Source organism: Anopheles moucheti, chromosome 3 (assembly GCF_943734755.1).
Source record: "Anopheles moucheti chromosome 3, idAnoMoucSN_F20_07, whole genome shotgun sequence".
Classification (NCBI taxonomy): domain Eukaryota; kingdom Metazoa; phylum Arthropoda; class Insecta; order Diptera; family Culicidae; genus Anopheles; species Anopheles moucheti.
In genome coordinates this window covers 26,091,342-26,112,133 of record NC_069141.1, presented here as the reverse complement: position 1 = coordinate 26,112,133, position 20,792 = coordinate 26,091,342, and the positions used below count along the sequence as shown (strand labels likewise).

General features: G+C 43.7%; 5 protein-coding genes across 10 annotated transcripts; 2 read left to right on the top strand and 3 right to left on the bottom strand.

The window, feature by feature from the left end:
• Positions 1-115: 115 nt before the first annotated feature.
• On the top strand, positions 116-8,113 carry LOC128305612 (sodium/hydrogen exchanger 7). 5 transcript variants are annotated; one of them, XM_053043145.1, is made up of 14 exons: positions 116-655; positions 1,093-1,409; positions 1,470-1,756; positions 1,828-2,075; positions 2,141-2,343; positions 2,426-2,537; positions 2,610-2,763; positions 2,830-2,881; positions 3,238-3,267; positions 3,792-3,851; positions 4,266-4,369; positions 4,433-4,541; positions 4,760-4,873; positions 7,997-8,113. In XM_053043145.1, exons 1-14 carry the CDS (start codon positions 373-375, stop codon positions 8,111-8,113), a joined length of 2,190 nt encoding a protein of 729 aa, XP_052899105.1. In that variant the 5' UTR covers positions 116-372. The 5 variants fall into 5 exon arrangements, with proteins under 5 accessions (XP_052899105.1, XP_052899109.1, XP_052899108.1 ...); XM_053043149.1 differs by lacking the exons at positions 3,792-3,851; positions 7,997-8,113 and adding an exon at positions 6,425-7,783; XM_053043148.1 differs by lacking the exons at positions 3,792-3,851; positions 7,997-8,113 and adding an exon at positions 6,422-7,783.
• A 619-nt stretch (positions 8,114-8,732) lies between these two features.
• LOC128301557 (S-phase kinase-associated protein 1) lies at positions 8,733-9,825 on the top strand. Its single transcript, XM_053038107.1, has 2 exons — positions 8,733-8,785; positions 8,951-9,825. Exon 2 carries the CDS (start codon positions 8,997-8,999, stop codon positions 9,483-9,485), a length of 489 nt encoding a protein of 162 aa, XP_052894067.1. The 5' UTR covers positions 8,733-8,785; positions 8,951-8,996; the 3' UTR covers positions 9,486-9,825.
• A 518-nt stretch (positions 9,826-10,343) lies between these two features.
• Positions 10,344-17,116, bottom strand: LOC128305802 (facilitated trehalose transporter Tret1-like). Of its 2 annotated transcripts, none has more exons than XM_053043413.1 (5): positions 16,995-17,116; positions 12,358-12,615; positions 12,081-12,272; positions 11,769-11,917; positions 10,344-11,654 (listed from the first exon to the last, which is right to left on the bottom strand). In XM_053043413.1, exons 2-5 carry the CDS (start codon positions 12,605-12,607, stop codon positions 10,680-10,682), a joined length of 1,566 nt encoding a protein of 521 aa, XP_052899373.1. In that variant the 5' UTR covers positions 12,608-12,615; positions 16,995-17,116; the 3' UTR covers positions 10,344-10,679. The 2 variants fall into 2 exon arrangements, with proteins under 2 accessions (XP_052899373.1, XP_052899374.1); XM_053043414.1 differs by lacking the exon at positions 16,995-17,116 and adding an exon at positions 13,379-13,573.
• On the bottom strand, positions 15,096-15,884 carry LOC128305805 (glucose-induced degradation protein 8 homolog). Its single transcript, XM_053043416.1, has one exon. The coding sequence runs from the start codon at positions 15,780-15,782 to the stop codon at positions 15,096-15,098; it is 687 nt and encodes a 228-aa protein (XP_052899376.1). The 5' UTR covers positions 15,783-15,884.
• Positions 17,117-18,036: 920 nt separating the features above from the next.
• On the bottom strand, positions 18,037-20,527 carry LOC128305804 (facilitated trehalose transporter Tret1-like). Its single transcript, XM_053043415.1, has 3 exons — positions 20,272-20,527; positions 19,845-20,036; positions 18,037-19,757 (listed from the first exon to the last, which is right to left on the bottom strand). The coding sequence occupies exons 1-3, from the start codon at positions 20,465-20,467 to the stop codon at positions 18,655-18,657; spliced, it is 1,491 nt and encodes a 496-aa protein (XP_052899375.1). The 5' UTR covers positions 20,468-20,527; the 3' UTR covers positions 18,037-18,654.
• Positions 20,528-20,792: the final 265 nt, after the last annotated feature.

Below are 20,792 nucleotides of genomic sequence, written 5' to 3'. Positions count from 1 at the left end.
CGAATCTCGTCGAGCAGCAGGCTGTTGTCAAAGTTTGGCCTGTCATAACAAAGCAAAAAAAAAGGTTATCAATTTCCTAATCAACAAAACGAAGTGGAAGCAGCACACAACGGAATAACAAGGACCAGCAGAGTGCAAATAGGCAATAAGAGTTTGGGCCATAGAGCAAAGGGGATTCTCCCCCGTCGTAGTTTCGTCAGCACACACAAAACAGCACCAATTGCAATTGATCCAACGGTCTGTTTAGTGGTACCTTTCGTCATCGCACGAGTAGTCAGTACTTCGGGTACAGCTATCGCGGGTTTCGGATAACCCGAAATACAGTTCCGGATCCTGGTACGAGCGGACGGTCCGACCGGGCACGGGATTGCAATGTTAAAGCGGCGTACGAAATCGCAAAACCATCGATCCCGGTATCGTTTTCTGCCCGTCGCAGTACTGATAGTGCTAGCCCAATGGTGCCTACTAGATACGGCCGTCACAGCCGAATCGACTGATATCGAGCTCGATGCGAAGGCGAACAAAATCCATCAGATCGATTCGCTCAATCTGTTGCTTTACACCTTCCTGCTAACTTTGACGGTGCTAACGATATGGTTGTTCAAACATCGGCGCGTTTCCTGGCTGCACGAGACGGGTCTGGCCGTGATATACGGTAAGTGAAAAAGTTTCCCTGAGTCGCCAAAAAGGTAGTTGTTATCAAAGCTCCGTGTGCTGCCTCGGAAATGTGTGACTGACAATCGGATTATTCGAATATGAACCATGGTTTGTAATCAATAGTGCGAGTGCGTCGCCCAACGTTCCCATATGGTACGGTCGGACGGATCATTTTACACTGATAGTAGGAGGACGTTCGTATGACTAATGCCGTTTGCGCAACGGCAGCTCGTATGGTGCTATATGTGTGATTTGTTCGTCGTTTACTATGTATCTGCTATATTTACTTTTCATCGCCGCTGAAACGGCTGTTGTAATAACAATAATAATGAAACAAACTCAGGCTGACGCTATGACTTTTACGCGATTTAGCTGTAAACTATAGAATGGTTTGATAATAATTCATGCAATTTTTGCCTCCTCTTTCTCTGTTAGGTCTTATCGTGGGAGCCATTATCCGGTATGCAGGAACGACCACACCAATCATCCACGTTTCCGTGGAAGCAGAACCGGATGCAAAGTTCAACCAAAGCCTCCCGCCGGACACACTATGGCTCAAGTTTCCGGGCAATCTACCGCACGGTTCCGAGCAACCGGTGAAAGCAAACAAAACGTACACGTACAGCTTTCGCGGTGAGCTGGGCAATGTGGAAGAAAACGAGATTGATTTGAAGGCTACGTTTGATCCGGAAATCTTTTTTAACATCATTCTACCCCCGATAATATTCCATGCCGGCTACAGCTTGAAACGGGTAAGAATATTAACGTAGCGTTGTGCTAAACATTTAATCATCCGATTTTTCACATTATAGAAATACTTCTTCCGTAACCTTGGAGCTATTTTAATGTTTGCCATCATCGGCACGACTCTGTCGGCGTTTTTGATTGGCGCACTAATGTACGGATTCGTCCAGCTGATGCCAAAGCTAAAGTCGAGCTTCACGTTTCTGGACACGCTATACTTTGGGGCACTAATTTCTCCCACCGATCCGCTTACAATTTTGGCGATCTTTAGCGATATGCATGTGGATGTTAATCTGTATGCGCTTGTGTTTGGCGAGAGTGTACTGAATGATGCCGTTGCGATCGTACTCAGTGGGTAAGAACAATTGTATGGAAATTGTAGGGTTCATTCTAACGTTACTTTACCTTCACCTTGATATGGTTCAGTGCAATTCAAAACTACGGTGAGCACTATTCGAGCAATGGCGAATTCGAAGGCCACGCGTTTCTACGGTCGTTGGGAGATTTTTTCAGCGTGTTTGCCTTTTCACTGCTGATCGGCGCATCGATGGGTTGCGTCACGGCAATGATGACCAAGTTCACGCGGATACGGGATTTCCCACTGCTGGAATCAGCCCTGTTTGTGCTGATGTCTTACAGTACGTTTTTGATTGCTGAAGCAGCTGAGTTAACGGGTAAGTGGGGGTGGTAAACAATGGCTTTTCTATTGTTTTAATGAATGCACTGATTTCGTTCACAGGCGTTGTTGCGGTACTGTTTTGCGGTATTTGTCAAGCACATTACACGTACAACAACCTGTCGGATGATTCCCGGACACGAACGAAGCAGATTTTTGAGCTGCTTAATTTTCTTGCCGAAAACTTCATCTTCTCGTACATCGGTGTATCAATGTTTACCTTCCCGAAGCATCACTTCGATCCGCTGTTCATTTTTACTGGTTTTGTAAGTACCCCCTGATTGTGTTGCATCCATCTGAATGCCGTTTTTGTAATTGATGCGTGGGGTCTTTTGTTTCCTTTCCCAGATGTGTGCGGCTATCGGGCGTGCTGTAAATATTTACCCCCTTTCAGCTTTGCTAAATATTGCTAGAAAGCCAAAGATCTCGTGGAATTTTCAGCACATGCTGTTCTTTGCCGGTAAGGCGATGTATTTAGAATGTTCCATTTAAGGAAAGCTAAATTTTTGCTTGTTTTATTGCCTTTTTGCAGGGTTACGAGGTGCAATGTCGTTCGCATTAGCCATTCGGAACACGGTGTCCGACGCGAGACAGGCAATGTTAACGACTACGTCGTTAATTGTTATTACCACCGTCATTATTCAAGGTGGAGCAGCGAACTTTCTGCTAAATTGGTTGAATATACCGTGAGTAACTTAAAAAAAACAAAACCCTTCTTCTGATACTAATCATCTTCCTTTTTTTTCTTCCAGTGTTGGAGTCGATGATGAAACGGAGGTCCTTCCCTATCAAGGAGTACGTAGCGTAAGTATAGCAACATTTTATCGTTAAGTTTCTTTTATCTGCTGCACTCTTTTATTGCACCGTGATAATACCGGTCTTACAACTTTTCCATTGCATAACGCAAAAAATGTACCAAATTTTTTACATATTCTTTTTGTGATCGTTTGCCATATTTCATGTTTACTTTTTTAATCCAATAACCAAAATATGAACGCTACGCTAATCGCCAAATCATTTTTCTGTTTCTAAAATTAATGTATTTCAAAATCTCTAAATTATTCCTGTTTTCAAACACAAAAAAAAACAATGTACGCCTGGCGCACTATTCTTACGGCAAACGACAAACCTTCGTTTACTATCTGCACCGCAACAAGCAGGTGTACAATTCGATGGAGAACACGGCTGGGGTATGTTTAATAAGCGAAAAAACCGCATGCCCTCCGGCATCGTAGCCATTTGTTTGATGTTTGATCATTGTAGTGAGAGTATTAATGATCTACTATATTCTTGCATGCGAATTTCCCTCCTCAATGTGTTTTGCATCATTGTATGTGCGTGTGTATGGTTCATTAATCGATCCGATCGTACCCGTTCCCCGTCCATTCGTTTTTGGTCTGTAACTAGCCACATGTTGTAATGGGTTTAACGTGTTAAATCTGACATGACAGTCCTGCGGTTTCCATGGTTTCATAGCTTTCTCCAATCTTTCCTACCCGCTCATTATCGATAAAGCGTTGCTTAGCTAGTGTCGCTCATGATGTCATACACCGTATGCAAAATGTTGGTAGCAGTTGGCGTAACAATTTTTCATCCTACCACACTTTATCGCGGAACAAAAGCACCATTCCCCAAACTAATCCATGATAATGTTTTTATTATTGCTTTATCGCGTATTCGCCACAATCGGCATCGATTGCTTTAATTTCTAAAGTCCATCGATGTTGGTTTAAATCTCAGTCAACTGCAGGTGAATAGGCGAGCAAGTTCTTTGGTAAGAGGCGTTAATGAAATTCTCATTTTTGATTCGTTTTCCTTATTTTTAGAACATTGGAATGTTTCTTTTATTTTGTGTTTTCCCCTTTATTTAATTAGTCGAGTAGTTTTAAAGAGATTATGTTGTTAGCGTTAATTTAAACAATCGCGAAGGACTAGTTTTGGATAGCTTTATAATTTGAGGAATTTGTTAGTATTTGCCTACGGTATTATTCCATCACGCATAATCATGCATTTCTATTAAAATTAGACATTATAATCACGCATTAGTTGCCTCCTCTTTGTGGTTTGTTATTGTTGCCCCACCTAGCATTGCGCTTTCATTTGATATTGTTAACATTTCATATAAGACTAAGACTGATAAGATCACGTAATAACGGTTTTATTGTTTCACTCTATATGCCAAAACAAGGATTTGGAAAATCCGGATAGTGAAGGTGCCACTACTCCTGGAGGCTCGCGAAGAGGTCACGAAAAAGCTGTACTAGCACGGCTGTGGGGAAATTTCGATACAAGGTAAGATTAAAGAGATGTTTCATTGAGAGAGAAATAAAGTTTGAAAAAATCTATTTTTCACAGGTACATGAAACCATTATTGACCCATTCGCGGCCAACATTGCTCGAGACGTTACCTGTTTGCTTGAGCCCGTTGGCTCGTTTGCTCACTACAACCGAGCAGCTGACGCAGGTTAGTGTTAGAAATTAACATATTAAGTTTGGTATTAGAAGGATTGCTATTTTCAATTTTAAATAAACTTGTCTGTTCCGAGAGAGATCTGAAATAATTCGATTTTCTTGGACTCCAGAAAAATGCGAAAGACCCTAGATCTATCTCGGAACGTTCTAGGCTTATTTATATAGAAACAAAAGATATTTAACATATATTATGTGCCGCTTTAATCGTAGGACGGTCCAACGCGTCGTTCGGATTCGGATTCCGACCTATGCATCGACGATGATGATCGTGCTTCGCGCGGTGGTCCCGCTGACGGTAGCGCACGCCGGAATTCAATCAATCGCGTAAGTATACGCCTCGTTTCGGACGATCGCAGCACGATATTTGCAAGCTATAAAAACCGCGATTAATTTATGTGCGGGTAGCGATAAGTGAATGAGCTTGAAAATTAAACAAAAAAACACACACTCACAACAATTGTAGGGAACAATTGCAAACTAACCAAGTTGCATAATTCGGGTATAGAAGCGGTTTTAGTAGACCTGTAAATGCAACTTGCATGTAAAAGAAAATGCATGAAATTATCCATGCTACTAAATCATACACAAATTCATAACACACACCCACATACACTGTATTTAAAGTTAGGACACGAGTTCGAAGGACAACACTAATCGTTGAAAATGATACGTGTACCTCGCTGCAACGTGAGCGTGCGAGGCATCCTCTGGATTTGTTGGAGGTATTTAGGGATAGTATCTGGTATTGGTGGTGTTTATCTTTGTCTAGTCAACGGTGCTGTTCTGGTTAGGAAGGGGGATATAAATGAGCTGCTGAAGCTTTTTGAAATTGAATACAAAGCAACTAACGAATTATTATTAACACAGAAAAAAATGTAGCGCAAAATATGCTACGTATTGGTCCGTAATGTAAAGACTTGACTGGTGAAAAAAAGTTGGTGATAGAAATATTTGGGCAGTTGTGACAGTGCCAGAACTGGCGGAGGGCGCAGTACGTTTGACATAACTTTAAATTTTGAACTGGGCCCGAAATGGGCAGTAGTAGAAACACACATAACTATAACATTATATTTGTAACCTTAAATTAGTTCTGAGAAGCATCGCGTAGGCCGAAACACTGTCACAAGTAGATGATTAATGGTTAGTTTTTATTACGCATCTAGTTAATGATAACCGTGTAACATGGATTGTGATCTTAACATGTATCCCTATTCTTTGCATGCATGCTTTCCTTCGTTATCGTCCCTACGATTCTCACCCAACCACCAACCTACCCAACTCGATTATGTATTGTTTCACGCACGTGTGATGTGTCTCGCGCAATTCCTTCGTAATTTCCTTCTTATGCGTACAAAAAAAAAACAATTATTCTTCTGGAAACTCCTTTTGTTATCGACAACAAATACCACCGACCACTTCTACTACTACTATTACTACTTCCACTCTCTCCATTCGTTTGGCGTTGGACGAACTGGTGCGACTATCACTTCCACACACAACACACGAAACAATACTAAACATGATCCGCAGCGACAGCAACATTCCGATGCCGCACATGAAGCTAACGATGCGATCAACATCTTGAGTAGTTTGGGGTCTAATTTTATGTAACACCAAACCGGAACAAAAGCTAATTGGTGTGGAAAAAACGCGCTAAGATATTCGGTGGTTTTATTTGGTAATCTTTTGTACAAAGTTTGTTTTCATTAGCTGAGTTATTATTTCTCGCATTTACTTTTGTTTGTTTTGTTTGTTTCATTATCAAAAGTTTTCTATTCCTTATAGAATATGATTGGCATATGTTTATTCTTTATTTTGTTCTGTTTTTCTTTCCTGTTTCATTTGACATGCGTGTATCTCGTGTTTGTGCAGCAGAAACGTACTGTTTAAAAGCTGATTGCAGTCCTGTTTGTTTTGCTCTGCCACTGAATTGCTGAGCAGACACTGTGCAGAACAGAAAAGCAAAATCAAAGCGAAATGCATTACATCAGTGTTCTCTACCAAATTTTGCTGCATTACCACCACGGTTTGCCATATGTTTCCTTGGTATTATTTAGCATAATCGTCATCATTATGGTCGGTCCTGTTATTTAGTGTTTTAATATGATTATTTTAATTATCCACGGTATGGGTTCGTTAATTTGTTGCATTGCGCTGCAAACAATTCGGTAGTTTTACATTTTCAGTTTAGGTTTTACATGGTCGTAAATGTCCCCAAAGGCATGGACAATAATGTTTGAAACACTTTACAACGTGTGCTCATTAAGTTAAGTTTTTCATTTAGAATGAAATAAACAATGTTTGTTTTATCAGTTACTGTTAAAAATCATGAAACGATTCCACGTCTATTCGCGTCAAAAAGAAAGATTTAAATATTTTAAATGTCCATACATTTGAAACGTTTCCGAATGGACTTTCTTGAAATTCTTAAACCTTAAAGAAAAACAATTAAACATTAATTTAGGTGGCTCTCTGTTCACTCCACTGGTATTGTATGATTTGAATATGATTTATTGAACAATACATTTCTACTCACCTTTTGTCGATCAAACTTTTGTTTGTTTGTTATACGTTTTGCTACACGTTTCATTTGGTAGATTTTTGTGTTCTGAATCTTTGTTCTACAGTTACCCAGCACGTAAAGATTATAACCGAAAGATACAAACCTCCCTGTGATTTGTCATTAATCAGAAAAAAGTCAGAAGTATACAAGGAGCTGTTCTTGCTTCAGCTGTACAATTGGGAATAGTAATGTTCGTTGTACTTACTAGCGTAAAAGACACACCTGTTTCAGTTGAAGGGCTCGGTAATGATATTGTTATTTTGTGCAGATGTAGTGAAGAAACAGTCGGTTAAGATTAGAAGTGCTCTGATGAAATGGTCGAGTAAGAACACACAGGCAGAAAGATTGTTTTAATTCGTTTAAGTTCCTTAATTGTTCTGCTAAATGACCCGTTGCGGGATGTCGTCCTATTTTAAGCGAAAGTATGGATTAGATTAAAGGGATCTATAAGTGTTGCGTATGAAGCTTGCAGTGGGATAATCATTGTATGATGGTACAGCTTCAGTTAAAACTTTGATGATCGTCTGGGCGCTGTTGACAGGATAACAAAGGTGCTAGTTAGACCGCTATGTAGGAACGTTTGTCGATCATCTGGTGTACGATTCAATGAAGAGTGTTAAGTTAATTCGTACGAACGAAAAACGCAAATATGTGCATTAAATACAATGATATTAAATGATACATGTTTTACCTGTTTGCATTGCATTCCTTTTCACTGCGCTTTCATAATCCTTTCTATTCTCTTTTTCTCTCTCTCTCTTCTCTCTTTTTAATGTTTATTCCTCATTTACTATGCTTCCGCCATGATCTTCCCGGGTGGTTTGATTGTAATCCAAATCCGAAACGGTCCACTAATATGATGTGTGTTTCCACCGTATCATTAGTTAGAAATTATGGACGACGGTGAGCATGACACGTTCCGTGTTTCATCCTCGGGTAATATTGCGAACCGCATCATACAACAGGGCAGAAGGGCTAGTGGAAAGATTTTCCATTTCTAAACGACATTACTCTAGATAAGATATAAAACTGCCACATCATGAACGATGGTCTGTTTCAAATAATCTGCCCACGTTATACCGCATACGAGGAGTTCTTGTTTATGACTGTGATATTTTAGGAACGCTGAATTGAAAAATTTCGTCTTTATTCTGCGCTTTTTATACCAACTCCGTTTTTCGCTCTACGTGTTCATTTGATTTATTTTCACCGCATTAGTTTGTCCATATTTGGATTGATTCTGATACATTTGAACGTTATCTATATTGAACGCGGTAAATTTGAATAAAATGCATTGCATAATCTTAATACGCTTAAACAATTGTGTGCAATGTGTGGAAGTTTCTTATAAGGATCGGTAAACGTTTTCTTATCTTCGAACTCTCCGCTTAAACCTACTGCGAGTTGTAAAATATCCCACCGAAAAGCGATGTTAGCTAAAAATGGGTGCAAAATTATTTCATCTACAAATAACCGTCTATTTAAGGACGAAACTTATCGTGAAAGGAAACGGAAACGATATTAAGTCCATCAACTGTCAAAAATGACGTTACTGTGGCTGTCAGCGTTCGACGTGATCCAGCCTCCTCAGTGGTGCATTCAATATTTCATTTCGTTTCGTCAAGCGCCTCGGGATAAACACGAAGAAAATTTTCAAGAAAGAGCCTATTTCGGTAAGTGTTTGTTCGATATTATATTAACTTTTAAGATTTACCGATTGCTAATCAGTTGCAATAATTGAATAGTGCAAAATTCAGCACAAACACGGTCGTGTAAAGGAACTGGCGGAAAAGGTTTGCTAAACATTTCCTTGTTTTTCGCTCTTTGTGTATTTTTAGAGTGCTTCCTAGGAATCAATAATCATCTCACTAACACACAGTCACAATGCCCACCATCAGACTACAGTCGTCGGACGGCGAAATTTTCGACACCGATGTACAGATCGCGAAATGTTCCGGGACCATCAAAACGATGCTGGAAGATTTGGGTATGGACGAGGGTGACGATGAGGTCGTACCGCTGCCGAACGTAAACTCCGCCATCTTGCGAAAGGTGCTACAGTGGGCCACCTTCCACAAGGATGATCCGATTCCGGTCGAAGATGACGACAGCAAAGAAAAGCGCACCGACGACATTAGTTCGTGGGATGCCGATTTCCTGAAGGTGGACCAGGGTACCCTGTTCGAGCTGATCCTGGCAGCGAACTATTTGGACATTAAGGGGCTGCTGGATGTGACGTGCAAGACGGTGGCAAACATGATCAAGGGCAAAACCCCGGAAGAGATTCGCAAGACGTTCAACATCAAGAATGACTTCACCCCGGCAGAGGAGGAACAGGTTCGCAAGGAGAATGAGTGGTGTGAAGAGAAGTAGTGTATTAGTTTTGTGCGCTGGTGGACACATATTTCGAGCTCGCAGGTCCTTCAATTCGTCGTGTTTTAGGCTGGTGGGTTTCCTTGACGAAATGTCCGGAAAGTGTTGGTTTCAGCCAACCGTATGCTACGCTTAATGCTCTCACCCAACAATTTTTGTCATTGCTTAAAATTTTCTTTCATTGAATTTATCCATTAGTTCAAAATTCCGTTCTTTCTTACTTGTTCCCTAGAACCGCAAACGGTCTTGAATTAATTTACTATTTGAGCCACTCAAGATACTGAGGCTATTTGAGTTCAAGATGCAGAAGGATTAATAAACGTGTTTCTAACATAAACAATTTGAAGCCCTCGACTTCTTCTTAAATCAGTTGTTTGTTGTATAACATTAGATTCCTTTACATGAATTGTACATAATTGTAGCGATAGTAGAGTAGCAATAATAATAATCTGTATTTTACAAGGTAAAGATAAATTTTAGTGAATACTACTCGTTGAGAATTTTGTAGATAAATGCAAATAAGTTATAGCTCTTCAAGGATATTCTAAGAATGGTAAGTTCGACATTATGTATTAAATAATCTTAAATTCACCATTAATATTCAATTTGTTTGTTTTTGGCAGAAGCTTCAGGGCGAAATCTTTAACCGGCAACGAAGAAGAGGGAAGTAAATATTATTTTCATATATCAGCTAACATCACTGGAATTTCGGATCGGAAGCATGTAGTAAACGTGTACTTACGATTGTAAAAAGTAAGTATTGCTTTGAATGAAACTAATTTGGCAATGACTAATATAAAGCTGTGATAGTAGTCACACGGGTAGATAAACAGTCCACAAACACCGGTATAGTTATAGATTCGTAGTTCTTTTACATTATTAACTGAGTTTTATAAGTTGTTTTCCCTTTTTCAATTACAATTACTAAACCTGGCGTCTTTAAAATTCTTGATATCAGTGTGCAGGCAGTGTGGTGATGATGGTGGTCTCGTAGATTTCTTCCCTCCCTTCTGTACAACGTCATTTTTGAATGCGACCAGTAGCAGCTTTAAGTAGCTTCATAAGTGAAACGCGTGATTCGCGGTTTTAACCAGTTATAACAACAACGAAAATAACAAATCGCACATAATCTTTAATGTACCGGTGCCTTATCACAGTTCATGGTTCCATTGAGTTTGTTCATTTTATAGTGTCTTAGTGGGTGTTAGTGCCTGGGTAGGATGATCGCCGTTGTTGGCTCGCTAACATTGTCTTCATTTCGACCTCCTGCTTGTCCGAGGACTTGCTGCCACGGAAATGATTCTCTATATCTTCCAGCGTGCGGCCCTTCGTTTCCGGTAGGAAGAAGTACACGAACACGATGCCCAACATTGACAGGCAACCGAAGAAGATAAACACGTTCGAGTTCCCGATAGTTTCCACCATCGAGGGATATATTTTGAGAATGATAAACGACATGGTGTAACCGAAGAAGATGGTTAATCCGGACGCAAAGCCACGGATCTTGGTCGGGTAAACTTCGGCGTTCATTGAGAAGGGAAGCGTTAAGAAACCAAGCGTGGCCGTAAAGATAAACGCTACCAACAGTACGGTTGGAATCCAGGAAAGCGAAGTACCCTTAACCGGATGAATCGCACAAACTGCCAAACCAAACATGCAGGATGCCATACCGAAGCCGGAAAACAGTGCAGGCGGACGGCGGCCAAATTTATCGGAAATGAACGACATCAGCAACGTCGTTACAACGCGCGTCAGTCCCACAAACACTGCGCTCAGGAATGGATCAATGGCAACGCCTGCCTCGATCGAGAAGCTTGCGGCGTACACGATGATTACGAAGATACCGGTAAACTGTTGGAAAAAGAAGAACGTGCACATGATCGCGAGCGGTTTGTAAACTTCCGGCTTTTTCAGCTGGTCCAGCTTGGATTTTTTGCCATCCTGAGTCGAACGGAAGCGTGCGATGTTCTGTTCCAGTGCATCTAGCTCGGCCCGAATTTCCGGATGGTCGTCCTCCTTAATGGCGCGCACCACCTTGAGGCAGCGTTCCGCCTTAGGCAGACGCTTCTTACTCACGAGCCAGCTGGGTGATTCGGGCAACGGAATCACGGTCAACAGCGATACGACGGTAAACACGCCGCAGATCATACACACGAACCGCCAGTCGTTCTATCAATTGAGAAAAAGTGCAAATAGATTAGTAAACAATTACAGGCTTAGGTCCGAAGGGTTGGGCATCACGTCTTCAATCATCTTCCTATCATCGAATAGCATTTGACATACCTTGAATACATAGCCGAGCGTATAGATACTAAGCATGCCGATAGCGGTACAGAAAGCGGTCAGCAACGTTAGGCGCCCGCGTAGATTTGGATGGGCGACCTCGGCCGCATATACCGATGCTGGGGTGCTCGATAAGCCTATCGCAATGCCTGTTCAAAACGGCGACATTGATAAAAGATCGAGAAAGGAAGAAAAAAGCACACACGCATGACAGAGCGATGGCCATTAGATTAAATGGTGTAAGACGGATACTGCGTGCTACGGAATTGATAAAGGAATCTAGACACACAAACACGGACGCGTGAAGCGTACCTATTATTATACGCGCCACGATTAGCTCGATAAAGAGCGTGGTGCTATCGGTACGGCTCGCGAAAGACATGATTGCCCAGGAAACGATCGATATGATGTTGATAAAGTAGAGCGTTTTCTTGCGGCCAACCTTATCCAACAGATAGCCGGAAAGCAGCCCACCGAACGGGCACATAATCGATGTGATGGACGCTAGAGTGTGCGAGAGGGAAAGAAATATTAAAACCAACTTCGTTTGCTTATGGATATTTTCGCGCCAAAATCGTGTGCAGCTTACCGAACCACGTTGCGTTGGATTCCGTCAACACCACCGAGGTGGTGGAATTCGTCAGCTCAATCATGGCAATCGAAGGAAACCCGATGCCCATGCCGGACGAGATGATTGTGATGTTGGCCACCACGGCAGTCACTATTTGCGTGATGGCGGCACGGCGCGTTAGCTGTGTAAGGACGGCATGGTTCGGACTTTTCGACGGTGACTTCTCGGTAAGGGTGGCCTCCAACTCGGCCAAATTTTTTAAACTCATTTTTTAGTCTGCAAGCGAGAAAAAGTTACGATAAATCATGGCGGCACTTGATATTGCAGTGGTAACGAAATCGTTACTTCAAAGGATGCAAAGAACACTAGATGTAAACTTTCGTGTGCAGAACCCAACGCAAAGCGAGTGCAGCGTTACCAGCGATCGAGACCAGCTTCCTTAATTAACTGATCGTTCCAGCTTTGGTGCGATCAAGATTTTCGGGCAATGCCCGCAGGGAATTCGAAATCGTGCAGTTCCCGCAGAGAAACGTGTTATTTTTGGGTGATTTTATTTTTACCTCCTTTTTCGCCGGGGGAGCAAGGCGATAAAAACGGAGGATTTGCAAAGCGCGAATATATTTACGAAACAGGTCTTTCGGTGATTATCGGCGGAAATCCGCCGTCCATTTGGTTGTGAGAGTTACCAAATTACTTCGGGTTCGTCTTTTCGGGCAGAGATAGCCACTTGTCCTTTCGACCAGATTAGGGCACCTTGCAGCGACTCGTATTTTGTAAATCACGTTGTTTGCCGTTGTTAGCGTACACATTTCGGTATGTTCCAGTTGGAACCGGTATCGGCAACTCGCTGTAGTTGAATGCGTGACGTTTCTACGCGTCGCTCGCAAGACCAACGAGAACCTTTTTCTACGCGTTGCCTTCGGAAATAATTGACCTCAATGAATGTGCCGTGCCGAGGGAGAAGATTTTTTTTTTGCACACGTCGGCGGTTTGCCTTTCCGTAAACATTCGTTTGCTCCCTTTTGCTACGCTAACTTACCGACGCGACCACAATGTTATTTCCAGCTTCAAGCTTGGCTAGCTTCCAGCACACCGATATAAAGAAAATATCCCAACCTGGTGGGCCCTGATTTGGGACAAGAGCTGTTAATTTGTACAACACATTTAGCACTGGCGTTTACGTTAACGTTCGTGTCACGATTTTCTGCTGTTGTTTGATCCTGTTGGCGGTGCGATGATGCTGCTGATCGCACTGTGCGCGTCCTGCCACGAGAATGATCAGCTGGCAAACTGCTTACCCATCTTACCCCCGAATCCCGTGCGTGTGCGCTACACATGCTGGTGTGGTTGTTACAGAAACGCGCACAGCATTAATGTTTACCAATATTTTGACCACGTTCACGGGCCTTTGTGGTGGTGAGATGAAGGCTGTATGTTCCGGAAGGTTTTTGTTTTTTTTTATGTTCTCTGTTCCCTTTGCTACACGCGCGATTGCTCACCGCGAAAAACGAAGCATGCGCACAAAACGAAATTAACGACGATTAGCGGATTTGAAAACGGCGCAACAACGCCACCAAGGGAAGGGTCATGGTACATTTGACAGCGGGTTGTTTTGCTCGTCCGCCGAGACCAACGTTTGAATGGAACGATATTATGCACTGGTATTATTTAAACATGTTTTTAAAACAAAAAAGTACTCCGCTTTATTTACTAATTCTCTCAAAATGTATATTTTGCAGGATCTCCCACTCCCCACTCTCGGGCGACATAAACTATAAAACAGTGACCAAACAAAAGGATTTGAAGGGAAAGATTTACTGAAGCAGGTGCCGGACACACGAAACGGTAAGCAAAAAGTCTACAAAAACCGGTTGAGTGAATTATAGCCAACTTATGGGAGGGTAACAAAAAATGGCAACTTTATACTTGCTGCTGCTGCTGCTTTGCAAGTGGGTGAATCGGAGCTGATGAAAACCTTTAAAATTATGTGATAATGAATGCTTTACAGACAAAAAAAAATCAACAGGATTGGTTCATAAGTATCCAGTGGTACATTGAAGCCTAGTTCTGTCCGCGAAGGTCGCAAAATGTTATTGACCCAATCTAATGTGCAAACAAAAGTTGAAGAGTTTATTTACACCGGACGGAATGCGAATTGATTCCAAGACCCCCTTTGGGGACTTTGAAGGACAAAGGCTTATTATCTTGTCCACTCGCAGCAGTGTGGTGTGGAGGCGCCACCGCTAACCTTCATTGAACGATCGATACTTCAATCGATTAAAGCTGATTGGCCTCAAAATGAGATAGCGATGAATAGCCCGTAACCAGTTATGGCCGTTATATACGACGTACTGTACGAAGTTACACACCCTATATAAATATGAGTAACGGTTAGAGTAACAACTATCTCATCCACTTCGCTAGAATTCAACTGAGAATGTCGGAATATAACCCAAAGGCAAGAAAAACAACATACACAAAAAAATACAGAAATCCATTCCATCGCTATATTCTTCGCCCTCTGGTCCAGCCGATACGCTACATTGATAACAGCAATTCAGCAGCAGGAAGAAAAAAATATGGAACATTTGATGCTCGCTTGAACGTGATTAGCACCATGGGAATTTTGTTCCGTGCTATCATTAGTAGACCGCGTTTGATGATTATGGGAATCAGCTCAGGCGTGTTTGCGCTAAAAGGTTCAGCTTCAAGAAATTCTATGAGTTCATCTATCGGTTCTAGGGTACGTTTCACGTTTATTCTAGCTCTAGCGTAGCTGTAGCAATATTTTTCATTGCAATAAACCGCACTTTACCCTTGCTCAGTTGTTCCTGGGACCAAAACACCATCTTGCACAGGTGTTCTAACGTTGCAGCCGAGATTTCGGGATTTGTTCGTCTAAAAATTGCCTCATTAACCGCACACGCCACCTTATCACGGTGGCTTTGCTGCAGCAATTCACCGTACGGACTTGTCAGTGGATCCTCAAAGATGAGCAGCGTCAAAGTGCGTCCGATTTCGTTGGTCACTTCCGGTGGAAATTGCGCAATTAAATATGGCAGCGTTTGTGCGTGGAGCAGCGCTTCTTCGATAGACCCCGTACGGATCAACTCGATAATATGCAGTTGTAGTAGCTGGAAGGTCAGCAAATGACACGTGGCTAGTAAATCGGGAAAGAATGTTTCCATCAAACGATACGCTTCCAAACCATTTCCCTTTCTGATCGCTTCCACTATCAGCACACGGGAGTTTAGTGAGCGTGGGCTCACCGTGGCATTCACATAGGACTCTTGTGTGAATGTTTCCAGTGCTTCCTTGTATCCGCTGCGAACGAAATAGTTTGCGACGAGTCTATGGATGTTCTCTTGGCGAAATGTGTATGTTTGGAGGAGTTTGTCCCACTCCTCAACGGTTGGGGATTTGTCGCGTGGAGGTTGATCCATTTAGAACACAATCCTGGCCTTAGTACCACACGTTACGATTGCTCAACTACAAATGCGATTACTGCACGAGGAGGTCACATGTCGAACAAAGTCTGTATAAGATGCATCGCCCAGATCTAGTTAGCCATTTTGAGCTTGATTTTGGCACTTGACAAAAACTTAGTAACCAAATTACCACAATACGTAGCAACTGTGGCAAATTCAACTACTTGAAAGCCATGAACAGGATGGTAATTGGAGCCCACTAGTAGAGAGAGCCTCGCCGATCTTCAAGGACTCATTTTCATTCCCACCTCACACGACGAACGAGGCGACTACAAACACCTTTATACGCTAGCTGCGTGGACCTGTATACTGTTTGTATTCTTCAGTCAAGAAAAGCAGGCTAGAGATACGGAAAATCCGTCTGGCAAGCAAACATCTATCCTCGTCTAATAATAATTGAAAACAGATGTTGCGTGTGGTTTCCCTGGCAACCTGGAAGCTGTCCTTGATCCATACTAGCAGATGCGGTGAGTTAAACCAGTTATTGATGGCACCATAAATCATCAGGTGCTGGCAGACGTATGGACCACAGTTAAGTGTGAAATCTATCCCTGTTTCCAAACAAATATAACACTTTCACTCCCGTTTTTTTTCTTTTCTAAATTCACTTCTACACACCACCCAACAACAACAGGCAATTTAAACGCTCACTTGCTCTCACGTACGGTTTAGTGCCGGTTGGATAAGCGATGTAAAATTTGAAGCGAGATGATGCTTCCCAGCGGAACAGACGTCGTGTTACCCTTGACCGAAACGGCCGAATTCTTATGTGACACTGTAAATGCGAACTGCCCTTCTATTAATAAACTGGACGGTCGGAACAGCACTTTGCGAACGTTTCGCGCTTTTCTGCGATTGACGTTTTATACAGCGGGCATTTTCGGCACAACTAAAATTCGTTTTGTGTATCGATTTGTTTTTTCTTTCAGAATAAATCTTGTCACATTTCCCACCCACCCCCACGGGTAGCGCCGGGAAGTTCGAGTACATTCCCCCAATACCCCGCCAGACGCGCGATGGCGGATGAACTCGCCGCAAAACATCATCACCGGTGGTACTACTGGTCGTACAATATTTGCGGGACCCGGCGCCCGCAAGAGCTGGGTTATCAAAACAGTGACAGAAACACTTAACACCACCGAATGGGCTGTGATAATCGTAACTTACGCAAAAGCGGACAACTTGCTCGCACACACTGAACTCGCACAGCACTGGTGTATCCGCGTCCGGCGTTTCCTTCCTGTCTGCAAAACACGGCAAAAATCGGGTACAGCCGTCGGGGGCAGCAGCGTGCCTTATGAGCACGGCGATCGGCGAATACTAACGTTCGTTCCCGTCAACCGGCTAGACTAAATACGCATTATCATCACGAACCGTGGCCCGAAGTGGCCGCGACGACGATTGCGCGCGCGAATGTGTGTAAAAGCCGCGCGCGCATGGCTTATGCTTCACACGACCAGCCGAAGCACGCGTGTGCCGGGCATTCGTCAACAAAAACGGCCCGCTGTTGCGAGCTTTTGCGTCCCCCTTTTTCATATATACATATCAGTTATAACGGAATTTGCGCGACCCCGCGGATGAATGAATGTTAGTGACAGCTTCGGAATCGCCGTAACGCCAGCGCACCCGGCGGACACACACGCAAAACGAAGCCAAACATCGAAACGGCGCTAACAACTAAGCACGTGCTTGCCGTACTGTGGGAAGCGCGACAGTTAGTTTGCTGAGATCAGTGTTGACCATCCTTGAACTTGACGGATTTATGGAATGGTTGGGCGCAGTACACGATTCGGACAGAAGGAAGAGCTCCAGCGTGAAGTCATAATGCGTATTTTGCAAGTAACACGTGTATGGCAAGTTTAAAACCGTTTAAAGACGCCGGGAGCTTGTCTGTTGAAGCAGTCCATTCAATAATTCGGACGGGTTTGAACTGGTTTGGGTCGCATAGAGACTTAATTGCGATCATTAGAACCAGTATCGGCAGCCGTGATTAAAGGCAATTGGGCTGTACTTTGTTGGCCAATAATGATACCTTATCAAAGGCAAAACAAACAACCCGATTACAAAGCATAAATCAGCTATATAAGCCATATGTGCGAGAGGCGGTGTCATTATAATGCATTTATAGGCCTTTTATGCCCGAGCCCTTTGTTAAGAAGACAGATTGTAGATAACACACAAGAATAAAGGATTTTAATATCTCTATATTTACTTTAAAACGAGTGTTAGATATGGTTGAGCCTCTTCTTTCATATGGCATTCTAGCTTAGTTAGTCGCTTCTACTCCGTAACTAAACCATTCTATCTATCGTTGTTAAACTATTGCACGTACAGGCTTGAAAAATGGCACCAGAGCTTTATTTATACATGGTGGGGAGGTTATGTAAGATTTTCCTATTTTGCGGATCACAGATCTATGGTCGATCACAGAGCGAACTAAATTAATATTAATGATCGTGTGGGACACACCGACGGAAACGGAACGCACATGTGACATGTGCCCGAACTGTCCGATAGCTAAGTGTTTTCTTTTTCCTTTCGTCCGGGCCAAGATTAACCACAACGCGTTTCAATTAAACCTATTAAAGCGCATTCCTTTGACGCTTTTCGCTAAACGCCACCAGCCGCGATGACTGCTGTGCGTATCCCGAACGGCGGCCGCCCCCCTTCCGAATGATTGACATCAATTGAACTCAATAAGAATGCGCGGACCAATGCTCCGGCACCGAAGTTCCATCGGTCTAGATGACAACCGTATTCTGGGGGGTGTTCGCGTTGAGTGGATTGAGTCGTTAACAGCGCGATCGTGACACGCTGCTCCATTTGTTCAAACACTCTCCGCGGACAGATTGCTCACTTCGTCCTCTTCCATCTCTTGCGAAGGCGTCGAACCGTGCGACATCCCGCGGAAGTAATCCTCAATCTCCTGCAGCGACTTGCCCTTTGTTTCGGGCACAATGTAGATGACGTACAGTACCCCCAGCATGGAGACGGCTCCGTAAATGATGAAGACATTCGCACTGCCCAGGAACTCCACCATCGTCGGATATAGCTTGATCGTGAAGAACGACATCAGATAGGTGAAGAACACGGTTACACCCGACGCAGGACCGCGCACCGTTTGGGGAAAGAGCTCCGCCAGCATTGAGAAGGGCATGGTCAGAAATCCGAGCGTGCTGGTAAAGATGTACGTCAGGATTAGTACGGTTGGGATCCAGTTGAGTTGTTCGATCGGTGGGAAGTAACTGCACAGTGCCAGCCCGAACATGCACACCAGCATTCCAACACCGGAAAAGATTGACGGTGGTTTACGGCCGAGCGTGTCCAGAATGTAAGCGACCAGCAGGGTGGCGACGACGCGCGTTATTCCAATCAACACAGTGCACAGGAATGGATCCATGGAGACGCTCGCCTCCGAGGATACCTTGGCAGCGTACACCACGATCACAAAGATGCCAGAGAACTGCTGGAAGCCGAAAAACCCAATAATGATACCGAGCGGTTTGTAGACCTGCGGTTGCTTCAGAAGTCGCAGGAAACTCTCCTGCCCGGCACGACGCTGTGCCATCACGTTATCCCGCATGCGCATCAGTTCCTTCTCAACTTCGGGAATTCTATGGCCGTACGCACCGTACCCGCGGATCTTCTTCAGCGATCGTTCCGCTTCCTCTTCGCGATCTTTCGACATTAGCCAGGCAGGAGATTCGGGCATAAAGAAGAGCAACACGAGCGATAGTACGCAGATGCCAGCGGCCAGTGCTGCCACTAGCCGGAAATCGTGCGGTATGGCGTAACCCATCGAGTAGATAAGCAGAATACCAACGGCAATACTCAGCGAGGTAAGCACCGTCAGTCGGCCACGCATCCGCGGTGTGGCGATTTCTGCCGAGTAAATAGAGGCCGGTGCGCTTACTAACCCGATGACGACGCCTGCGGGGTAAACAGTAAAGCCACGGGTGCAACGATTAGCCAACAGATGGCATGAGCGCGGTATTAGACGTAAGGTTCTAAGCTTACCTATGATGACACGAGCGCTTAAGATTTGTGTGTACATCAGATCAAAGTTAGTCACACTGCAAACGGCGATCAGTGACCACGACACGATGGACAGTACGTTGATAAGCATGAGCGTTTTCTTGCGTCCGATGCGGTCCAACAGATAGCCGGAAACGAGACCACCGAGGGGACACGCGAACGAACTGATGGAAGCTGTAAAAAAAGGTAGAGACGTGGATTTTATTTGTTCGTCTATCAAAAATTCGCTTTATTGACGAAGATCTTTTAACTAATTGTATTTGTTTTTCTTTATCCGTTCCTTTTTTTAGGTTCGATTAATTGTCCGTCTGATGAAAAAGACCTTGAGTACTTGTTTGGAATAGATAGAGTCCAATCGCATGTCTTTAATTGGTTTAATGAAGACAAAAAAAGAATGATCCATGCTTACCAAACCACGACGCCTGGCTGGAGTTCATTCGCAACGGGTTGTCCTCGCTGGTAAGAGCGTGCAGTGTAATGGCCGAATATCCCAAACCCATGCCGGACGATAGCACGGTCAGATTCGCCAGGATGCTCATGATCAGCTGCATCCGTGCACCGTTCGTGTGCGCTTCCTTGGTCAGGATCGTTGTCGTATTGTTCATCCCGTACACGCCGGCATCGTTCGGTCGTTGGACGTCCGGTTTCCATTGTTTCTCGCTAATAAGCGATATGAACGATGGCTGGATGTAGTGCAGATTGGATGATGCGGTCAGCTGTTCGCGCTCATCTTCGGCCGACGATAGATCGGCACGATCTTCCGGGTGCTGGGCAGATGGTTTCGCACTGTTCGCCATTATCGCTTACTCCGGACGCTGCAATATAGAACAAAGCGTAAAGATTACATCGGCTCACGCACATAAATGACACGATTGTGTCCTATCGTTGTTCTGTAGAATTCGCTCCCAGGGTGGTACAAGCTGTCGCTGT

What these genes read in the sequence shown, in the direction of transcription:
- LOC128305612 (XM_053043145.1), top strand. Translation starts at nt 373, where the DNA reads ATGTTAAAGCGGCGTACGAAATCGCAAAACCATCGATCCCGGTATCGT. An exon ending in CCGGCTACAGCTTGAAACGG is followed by an intron (nt 1,410 to 1,469) that starts GTAAGAATATTA and finishes TTCACATTATAG; the next exon opens with AAATACTTCTTCCGTAACCT. An exon ending in TGAAGCAGCTGAGTTAACGG is followed by an intron (nt 2,076 to 2,140) that starts GTAAGTGGGGGT and finishes TTTCGTTCACAG; the next exon opens with GCGTTGTTGCGGTACTGTTT.
- LOC128301557 (XM_053038107.1), top strand. Translation starts at nt 8,997, where the DNA reads ATGCCCACCATCAGACTACAGTCGTCGGACGGCGAAATTTTCGACACC.
- LOC128305802 (XM_053043413.1), bottom strand. Translation starts at nt 12,607, where the DNA reads ATGAGTTTAAAAAATTTGGCCGAGTTGGAGGCCACCCTTACCGAGAAG. An exon ending in ATCCAACGCAACGTGGTTCG is followed by an intron (nt 12,273 to 12,357) that starts GTAAGCTGCACA and finishes CGCACACTCTAG; the next exon opens with CGTCCATCACATCGATTATG. An exon ending in CGTGGCGCGTATAATAATAG is followed by an intron (nt 11,918 to 12,080) that starts GTACGCTTCACG and finishes CGTTTTGAACAG; the next exon opens with GCATTGCGATAGGCTTATCG.
- LOC128305805 (XM_053043416.1), bottom strand. Translation starts at nt 15,782, where the DNA reads ATGGATCAACCTCCACGCGACAAATCCCCAACCGTTGAGGAGTGGGAC.
- LOC128305804 (XM_053043415.1), bottom strand. Translation starts at nt 20,467, where the DNA reads ATGAACAATACGACAACGATCCTGACCAAGGAAGCGCACACGAACGGT. An exon ending in CAGCCAGGCGTCGTGGTTTG is followed by an intron (nt 20,037 to 20,271) that starts GTAAGCATGGAT and finishes CTTTTTTTACAG; the next exon opens with CTTCCATCAGTTCGTTCGCG. An exon ending in AAGCGCTCGTGTCATCATAG is followed by an intron (nt 19,758 to 19,844) that starts GTAAGCTTAGAA and finishes TTTACCCCGCAG; the next exon opens with GCGTCGTCATCGGGTTAGTA.